General features: G+C 67.9%; 1 protein-coding gene across 6 annotated transcripts; it reads right to left on the reverse strand.

The window, feature by feature from the left end:
* Positions 1–488: 488 nt before the first annotated feature.
* Positions 489–9,435, reverse strand: SIGIRR (single Ig and TIR domain containing). 6 transcript variants are annotated; one of them, XM_080817531.1, is made up of 10 exons: positions 9,324–9,435; positions 4,835–5,001; positions 3,734–3,932; positions 3,194–3,327; positions 2,934–3,074; positions 2,402–2,545; positions 1,725–1,827; positions 1,509–1,659; positions 1,123–1,312; positions 489–813 (listed from the first exon to the last, which is right to left on the reverse strand). In XM_080817531.1, the coding sequence occupies exons 2-10, from the start codon at positions 4,839–4,841 to the stop codon at positions 650–652; spliced, it is 1,233 nt and encodes a 410-aa protein (XP_080673657.1). In that variant the 5' UTR covers positions 4,842–5,001; positions 9,324–9,435; the 3' UTR covers positions 489–649. The 6 variants fall into 6 exon arrangements, with proteins under 6 accessions (XP_080673657.1, XP_080673659.1, XP_080673656.1 ...); XM_080817533.1 differs by having other exon boundaries at positions 4,835–4,998; positions 9,324–9,349; XM_080817530.1 differs by lacking the exon at positions 9,324–9,435 and adding an exon at positions 6,798–6,978.
* Between the last annotated feature and the right edge of the window lie 80 nt (positions 9,436–9,515).

Consider the following 9,515-nt stretch of genomic DNA (forward strand, 5'->3'; position numbering starts at 1 on the left):
TGCCACCTGCTGGGCTGTCCTCTTGGGGCACATGCACCCAACAACACCCTGCCTCGCTCGGCCTGGGGGCTCCTGGCCGGGGACTCGCACTGTCCGACAGAGTCCTAGGATCCCACATCACCAAACGAGGCCCACTCACATTTTTATAACAAAAGACTTCTTCCTTAAAGCTCAGAACCCGAAGAGTACGGGGCCTGCTCCCTCCCCCAGGACCTGGCTGGATCAGAATAGGGTAGTGGACAGTCATGTCCCCAAACAGACAGACCAAAGAGGCTACTACTACAGGAGACGTTTCTGAGCTGGCTCAGGATGGAGGATGGACGTCAGGATGGCAGGGACAGCCAGATCTGTGACGGAATTGGGTGCCCACGAGAAAGGGGAGGAGCCGAGGGCCACTGACTCCGGAGATGGAAGCGAGGGGTGCCCCGCCCAGGGGCTGCAGACCCCCTTCCGGCCCCAGGAGAGGAGAGGAGAGGCTGAGGCCCAGGCAGGATCTAAAAGGACTTTATTTTCTGGCACAAGGAGGCACACTGGAGCAGCTCCCTTGCCTGAGGGTCTCAGGGCTGGTAGTCCTGCTAAGAGGAGAAAGGCCCAGTCCACCCCGCACCCAGCGGTCCTTGGAGCACTTGCTGTTTGGGCCGCCGGGGGGCTACACGTCATCCTCGGACACCAGGCAGTAGAAGTCCGTGCGGGCACTGTAGTTGCGGGAGCCGAGGTCTGAGACATCCACTTCGCTGCCCCGGCCCTCTCCGAGCGAGACCCCACTGGCATGTGGTGGAGCTAATGGCTCCCCAAAGATGGCCCCCCGGACACCTGGGATGAGGGTACCAACAGGCCTCAGGCCGCGCTGCCCACAGCCTGGCCCACGCATGGGCCCCCCCCCACCCTCCTGCCACGGTGGCATTTGAGGTCCTGGAGGTTCCCAGGCAGGCCCCAGGCCCAAGTGCCCCCAGAAAAGAGGCAGTGGGAGTGTGCTGGGGGCTCAAGCCCACCTACGGCCTGCAGGGAGGAGTCTCTCCACCCGCACCCCTTTCTGGGCTCCTCAGCCCTGTGGACCACCGCCCCGTCCCCCCAGCCCAGGCCAAGCTTCTCCGGCTCAGGGGTGGGGCCAGGGGAGCCTACCCAGGTCCCCCTCGGGGTCGGGGTCCTGCTCCGGGCTCAGGGTCCCGCGCTCCCGGACGCGGCCCTGTGCGATGAGCATGGGGTCTTTGTCGTCCTGCAGCCGCGTCTGGGGGTCTCCCGCCGCCGCTCTGTAGCGCACCTTCCGCGGCAGCGCCAGCTGCAGCTCTTTCCAAAAGTCTGACGACGGCGCCTGGGGGCCAGGACGGGGCCGTCAGCCTGGCCACCCCAGAGAGCACCCCTGCAAGGAGCGCTCCCGTCTCGAAGGAGGCCCCCCTTCTGGGCAGCAGGCCGCAGGGCCCTCCCCGACGCGGTCCCGGTCCCAAACCCCAGACCACGCAGCGGGCCGCCCGGCCCTACGCGGGCCCCCGCCCGCGCCCTCTCCTCACCACGGAGCCGGGCCTCCAGAGCAGCAGCGTCACCAGGTGGCGGTGCTGGCGCAGCAGGCGCAGCGCGGGGTGCGCGGGGTCGCGCCTCTGGCCCTCGAAGGTGATGAAGACGGGTCTGCGCGTGAGCTCCAGCAGCCGGCACAGGCCCTCCCTGCGGGGGCGGGGCCGTCAGGGGGGCCGCGGCCGGGGGCCCACCCAGCCCGGCGCGGGACCCACCGGAAGCTGTGGCTGCACCAGGCCCGGCCCAGGAAGGCGTCCGACAGCACCACGATGAGGCGCCGGCAGCGGCTCAGGTTCACCAGGAGGTCGGCGGAGGGCTCTGCGGGAACCGGGCGTCGGCGGGGCCGGGGCGGGCTGGGGGCGGGGCCCCGGGGAAGGGAGGGGCCCGGGCTCGAGGCGGGGCGGGGCCTGGACGGGGCGGGGGGCGGGCTCGGTCCCAGAAAGGGGCGCGGCGGGGCGCTGGGGGCGGGGCCCTGGGAGGGAGGGGCCCGGGCTCGAGGCGGGGCGGGGCCTGGACGGGGCGGGGGGCGGGCTCGGTCCCAGAAAGGGGCGCGGCGGGGCGCTGGGGGCGGGGCCCTGGGAGGGAGGGGCCCGGGCTCGAGACGGGGCGGGGCCTGGACGGGGCGGGGGGCGGGCTCGGTCCCCAGAAAGGGGCGCGGCGGGGCGCTGGGGGCGGGGCCCCGGGGAAGGGAGGGGCCCGGGCTCGAGGCGGGGCGGGGCCTGGACGGGGCGGGGGGCGGGCTCGGTCCCAGAAAGGGGCGCGGCGGGGCGCTGGGGGCGGGGCCCTGGGAGGGAGGGGCCCGGGCTCGAGGCGGGGCGGGGCCTGGACGGGGGGGCGGGCTCGGTCCCCAGAAAGGGGCGCGGCGGGGCGCTGGGGGCGGGGCCCGCGGTACCCGCGCGCGGCAGGAGGTCGCGGTCGTCCAGGAAGAGCTTGTAGCCCCGCCGGCGCTCGAGCTGCGGCTTCAGGATGAAGTTCACGAATTTCCGGTCCTCGGGGCTGTCGCTGTAGGAGACGAAGGCGTCGTAGAGCTTCCCGTCTGCGGACGGCGGCGGGTCAGCGCTCGGCTTTCGAGGCCCGGGCCCGCCGCCCCCACCCTCCCGCGTCTTCTAACTCTCCCCACGCGCGTGCGGGGACCGGGCCCTCCCGCCGCAGCCGGACCCCGCAGATCCGGCACACGCGCCCGCAGCCCGCCCCCAGGCCGCGCCTAGACGGTCTCTCCACCGCTGGACTTGGGCCGCTCGGCCCGCTTCTGCCCACCTCGCCCCTCTCCCGGGCTGTGTGCTCGGCAGAGCCTGCCGAGGGCCGCCGCCTCCCCGCTGCAGACCTGCAGACCCGCAGACCTGCACCCACCCCTCACTTGCCGCGGGCAGCCCGCCCACCCAGATCTGAGCTCATGCTCCCTCCTTGCCCTTCGGCCCGCGCACCGTTCATCTCCACCTCCCCGTAGGTGTCCTGGTACCAGAGCAGCACACTGAGTCGACACTTCACGTAGAGCAGGGCCGCCAGGAGCAAGACCAGCAGGACCAGGAGTGAGGCCAGCACCGCGGCCACGTGGCCTGCTGGGCCTGGGGACAGAGCCACAAGCCTGAACCAGTGCCACCCCCACCCAGCGTCCTCCCAGCCTCAAGGCTCCCCAGGCCCCCTAGGCTTCCCTTCTACCTTCCACCCAGTGTACCCCACTCACCAGCTCTCCAAAGGGTGAAGGAGGAGGAGCTGACGTTCCGGATGGAGCAGGTAAAGGCCCCATAGTCCTCAGCACGGGTCAGGTTGACCCCCAGAACGCTGGACACAAGCACCTCTGAAAAGTTGTCCTTGACCCTGGGGAGATCAGACCCAGCCCTCTCACCTGGGGCCTGAGAGCATCACTGGATGCCCTGGGCCCCACCTGTCAGACTTAACCACAGAGGCTGCAGACATGGGCTTCCCGGGCAGTCCTTGCCCCGCTAGCTAAGAGAAGTGGCCAGAACATGGTGGGGGTGTGGCTCTGTTTGGGGATAGTCACCCAGATCCTGGGTCTGGATTTTGGGAGTCAATGCCTGATTCAGGCTGCAGGATTGTGCTGGTACACATGGTCCTGGGCTGGGGCCCCCTGTCCCTGCTGTCACTAACCCTTAGTCTGTGTCAAGAGTGGCACTCTGCCCATGTCCGGGGGTTATGGACCAGGGTGCAGGGGGCCGTGGGTGTGACCGGGGTAGTCACCTGACCCTGCACTTCCGTCTCTTACCAGGAGTCTTCGTGGAGGTCATAGTGGCTCCCGTTGCCCAGCGGCAGCCTGTCTTTCAGCCACTGGACTGAGGGCGGAGAACAGTGGGGCCCAGAGACTACCCAGGCCGTGCAGTTCAGAGCCACGACACTGCCCAGGGCAGACTCCAGGGCCTGGTTTCCAGTTGGGGATAGGAACTCAGGGGCCCTGTCGCAGATGCCTACAGAGAGAGGACCCAGGGGTTAGCCGTGTCTGGAATGCTGGGCTCCCCCCAGCCACAGATGGTCTGTGGGCCAGGAAAAAAACAAGATATCTGTGCACAGGTCCCACAGGGGACAGGGCTTGTCTTCCCCCAGGAGCAGCTGGCTCTTGGGTGTTCTGCCTGCTCTTGATGTGGCTGCTCTGTCCTCAGAGAGGACTCTGGAAGGCGGGGGCCAGAGTCACAGCAGATCTGACACCCCCCCCAGCCCCATGGGGGCCCACCTGGCTGCTGCTCACCCAGCCAGGACAGGAACCCAGCTCCCACATGTGCTGTGTAACTCTGTGGCCGACTGCTGCAAGGCCCACCCTGGGTGAGCAGCCGGGTGCTGGCTGCCCCCCTTACCCTGCCACTTCTGCTGGGGGAGCTGCCCCAAGTGTGAACGTTGAGCAGGCCAGCACTTTCCACCTGGAATGGGGGCACAGGACTCCAGGACCCTCTCCTCCTGGTCATGGGCAAGCTTGCCCTGCTCCCTGAGACCTAAATGTTCCGATTTTCAAATCAGGGTGAAGAGTCCTAGTGGGACATGAGAGGAGACCCCCGTCATCTTGATGGGGTGGTCTCTCGGCAGCCCACATGTACCCATCCTGCCCCCGGGCCCCGCCACCAGCTCCCATTCCCAGTGTCCCTGAGCTCTGCTGACCCCCACGACTGTGGTGTCGATGCTTTGGGCCAGAGAGAGCTCTGGGCCTGTCCTAACCATGGGGTCAGGACCTCAGGCTGTGTAGGAGGGGCAAGTGTAAGCCTTTGTACCCGTGGCTGGAGGCCAAGCCAAGGGCCCCAGCAACGTCACAGCGTGGAGCCAGCCTGAGGGACAGGAGGGGGAAGTGGGGCCCGTGCCTGTCCCTCTTTGACCCGTCTACCTGCCATGGTCTGGCCGGGGCCTCCTCGAGGCAGGCTGGGCACTGGTGCCACCCCCCGGTTCCACGGGGCTCCTTGGATGAGCAGACGGGTCCCCCGGGGGCCGGGCGAGACTCACTCTCTGTCTTTGTGGGCGGTCAGTCAGGGCACCAGGACGGGTCAGAGGCTGCTGCCATCCCGGAGGAGGAAGTTAAACAAGAACAGGATGAGTTAACATGTAACTTTGCACCGGCGGCCTCCCGATGCTGGGGACGCCCGCACAGACAGCATCACCTGGCACACGTCGCCCAGGGCTGGAGCGGGCACAGCAGGGAGGGGCCCTTGGATGGCACTGCACCTGTCCCAGGGCCACCATGACGGCCCAGGGAGGGACCGCGGAGGCACACCCTGGCAGCCCTCACGAGGGTGGGAGGTGGCTGTGTTCCCACTCTCCCCTGGGATGGTGGTACCACATACAAGGAGGGACACGGGGAGGGCCGTGCTCACCCAGGCCGTGGCAGGGGTTGGGGGCCTGTGAAACTTGCCCATCCCCACACGGTAAGTGTGGGCTGCTGAACTCTGAGCCACACTCTCACTGTAGGGTTCTGTCCTAGCCGTGTCCCATGTGTGTGGCTGTGTGGACGCAGCAGCCCCCAAGGCCGAGCCAGTCCGAGCCATGGAGGCAAGAGGGGACAGTGGGGGCCTGGCTGGACTGACTCTGCTCCGACAGGCCTCATGGGTCCCACCTCCTCCTGGCATCCCCTCACCCGTTTGTCATTTCCAAAACCAAAGACTTTTGTCCACATTGTCTGCCTCTCCAAGGGCGGCCCCCACCCCACCACTCCCCATCCAGCTACGCGCAGCCACACATGCCTCCTGACACGAAGAGCTCGGCAGTGATCGTGGCTGGAAGGAGGGGCCCAAACCCCCGGCGTCAGAGCCTTCATGGAGAGCCTCCCTCCTGGACCCCCGGAGCCCTACGGCCACCCCCTCCCAGGTGCCCAGGTTCCCCCCAAGGGTCCCAGCAGGTTCTCATGGAGCACTGACTCCACTCCTGCCCCAGGCCGTCCTCGCCACTCTGCAGGCCCCAGGGCTTCGCAGGGATGAGTCTCAGCCTCCCCACCATTCCTTCTGCATGGTGACACCACCGCCGACCTGGCCGGGCCTTGCCACAGCCAGAAGCCCTGGGTTTGGCTGGGATGGGATCTCCTTGGGAACTGGGGAGCATCAGCCGGGGAAGTGGTGAGGAGGTTCCTTCCAGAAGCCCCCCGGTGGAGCACAGTCTTGAAGGTTCTCGAAGCAGGGGAACCAGTCCACTGGGAGGCTGTGGAACACTGGGCAGCCCACATCCCCCACCCCACGGTGCCCAGAAGGACATGTCCTCAGCTGGGCAGCTCCCAGGAAACCCCTGCAGCGGCCCTCCCACCTCTCCAAGCTCAGAAGAGCCCTAACCCCTGGCAAGGCAGCCTTGAACCCTCCTGGAAGTTAAGGCCCAACGACACATCCAGGGACAGGCGACCCCCACCTGCACCCCGCCCCCCACATCATCTGTCTTGCACACCCCACACACACACACCCTCTCCCCACACACAACTGGGCTAAACTCTCTTGGAGTGTGTGCCTCCATGCACATTCCCCACACCTCCAGCACCGTGGCCACACACACACACACACACACACACAGACACGTCCTTGCTCCCACCAGGTGCGCAGCCCCCAGCATCTGCACGAACCCCACACGGCACACACCGTCCCTGAGCCCGGCCCCTGCTGCCGGTGGCCCGTGGCCCGTGGCCCGTGGCCTCCGGACAGCCTCCTGCCCCCCCTGCTCTGATGGACACACACATACCATGCCCACACACGCTGCGGGCCTCCCCTCAGCCGGGCCTGCCTCAGAGGACCGGCCTGGGGTTCGAGTGGTGTCCGAGGATGAGTGCCCAGGCTCACGCCGGGCGGCGGGGCTGCGGTGGGAGTGCGCGAAGTCACCTGGTTCCGGGTCTCTCCTCCTGGGAGGGGGTGTCGGTCACGGAGGTCATTGACGTGTGCTTGGGGGCAAACTCTTTGTTCCACAGGGCCCCCAGCCCGGTCTGCGACACCACAGCACCAGGACACATCACCGAGCACAGAGAGGACCTGTCTTGTGTGTGTGTGTGTGTGTGTGTGAATCAGAACTTTCCCTGTAGCTTCCTGGCTTTGCAGTCACATCCTCTCCTAGACCCAAACCCCACCCAGGCAGCCACCAACCCCCCAGGCCGTTGGTGGCTCTCGCCCCGCCCGCCTTGCTTCTTCCTGTAACTCTGAGTCAAGCGGCTCCTTCCTCTGGGGCCCACCCCAGCCCACCCAGGCATCAGACTTCCCGAGGCCCCGCCTGGGGGTGGACAGGGCCTTGCCGAGGGGCTGAAGCCCAGGGAGATGTGCGTGGGGGTGCTCCCAAGGAGACGCCCAGGGGGATGTGTTGTGCCCACACGAGGAGACCCAGCAGGACAGAGTGGCCTGCTTCCCGAACACTGCCGGTGATGCTCCCCTCGGGCTGGTAGGGGCCTGTGGGCCACTCCCCCTCACGCCAGTGTGTCTGACCTGTGACCTGCCGGGGTATGGAGGGCGCTGCGCAAATTCCTGCCAATAATGGGGCCTTGAGCAGAGCTTTTGGGCCCCCTCCCCATCCAGTTCCCCCATAGAGTCCCCAACAGTGAGCAGTTAAAAGGGGGCTGTGTTATCAGATGGACCTTAGTTTTGGGCTGGGATGGGAGGGTAGACCCCCACACACAACCCTTTTCCAGATAAGGAGGCGGAGAAAGGCCTCGACAGAGGCTCCTGGGCTCTGAGCCCAGGTGGAGGCAGCCAGCCTCTCCCTTTATCACCACTGACTTCCCCGCCCCGCCCAGACTGACTTGGGACTCAAGGCCCAGCAATACGGGGCTGGTATCACCACCCACAGAGATCGCATAAGGGTCCCCTTCAGGCCCTGGCCCTGTTCTCACCTGCCCAGGCTCAGAGGCCCAGCAGTGGGCCCTCTTCAATATCAGCTTTCCTGTGTCCTCAGTGTGACCCTGTCCTGGTGGTGCTCTGCAACCCCCCCACCCCCCTCCCGTGGCCCTCAAGACCTTGAATGATGGTGGGACTTGGGCTCAGAGCCCCCACGGAGCCACAGGAAGACCTGACTGCGCACTCGCCCCAGGGGCCTCGGCTTCCTGGTGTACACTAGCACCGGCACCAGCCCTCCTCCAAGGTGCTCCGGGGGGCCTGGCGCCCAGGTGACCTCCCACAGCCGTCAGGGCCCTGCATGGAAGTTCCCGGGCAGGAAGCAAAGAGCCCCTCTCGAGTTCCTGCCAGGCGGCCTCTGCTCTGTGTGTCCCCCTGCGTCACCAGCTTGCAGCCATGACTCCCTTCTGCAGTCAATCACCCCCAGGCCCACCCCCCAAGGTCAGCGCCAAGAAGCCCACGTGGCCTTAGGCACTGTCCCGAACCGCCCTTCCGAATCCAAGACCCCTCCCCCACCCACACCGCAGTCTGCCCCACAGCTCCTGGTTCCTAGAAAGCTCCAGCTCCCGAGTGCGTTCTGGCTTGAGCTGTGCCCCCCGCCCCCGCTTACGCGGCGGGAGGCGATCTCCCCATTGCCCAACCCTCCGGCCGTCTGCTTTGCTGCTTCGCACCCCACAGTCTCTAGCATCTCCTGCTCATCTGGGACGCGCTGCGCCCCCGACGTGCCTCCCGCAGGCGAGGGGCTCCGTCCCGCTCCCCTGGGGCCGCAAGGGCCCTGTTCTCCTCCACTACACACCCCACCTCCTGCTGTCCGCCTTTCGGAGCGCAGGACCAGACTTAGTCCCCCACCCAGCAGGTGCGGCGAGCAGGCTGGTCGGGGGCGGGCGCAGAGGGCGGGGACTCGGGTGGCGAGAAGGGAGCACGGAGGCCGAGGCGCTCACAGAGAGCGGAGGGCGGGTTGGGGCGCGCACGAGGGGGACGTGGCTGACAGGTCGGGGTGCGCATGGGGGCAGCACGGGTGGGGCAGGCCTGGCGCTGCGGGTCGGGGACGCAGACGGAGGGCGGGAGCGCGCACGGAGAGCAGGGGCGCGCTCATGACGGTAGCTCCGCCCTGCGACCGGCGCCGCGCTGGGCCCCAGCCGGGTCCTCGGTGCACCCCCGGGGCCCTGGGAGGCCCGGATCCGAGCTCCGGGCAGAGGCGAGGGTCCCCGCGCGCCTCGGCGTTCCTCCTCCCTCCGCTGGGCGAAGGTCAAGAGGAAGCCACTGCCCACGTCGGGCGGAGCGGGAAAAGCGGCCCTTGCCGCCACCCCACCCCGCCCCGCCGCCAGGCCCAAGGGACGCGGACAAACTCGGGCTTCCGGGCGACGGGGGCAGCGGGCCGAACTCCGAGCCACTTCCTGCGGGACCGCACCCGCCGCGGCCCAGAGGCTCTTCTGGGCAAGGGGCCCCCTGGCTCCCAAGCTCCAAGCCCAGTCCCGGCTCCCGGGAGCCAGCGACCTCCACTCAGCCCCGTGGGTCTGAGCCACTCACCTGCTGCCAAGACCTGGGGCTCGCGCGACCGCGGGGGCGGGCCGTCTCACCTGGGCCAGGTGCGCCGCGGCGACGAGCCTGGCGGCGGCAGGTGCAGCCCCGCCCAGCAGCCAGGGCCGGAGGGCGGACCCAAGAGTCCCGCTTTGCGCCCAAGTCTGGCGCTTAAAACTGTCCTGCTCGCAGGCGCCAGGA

Source organism: Martes martes, assembly GCF_963455335.1.
Source record: "Martes martes genome assembly, chromosome: 10".
NCBI lineage: Eukaryota > Metazoa > Chordata > Mammalia > Carnivora > Mustelidae > Martes > Martes martes.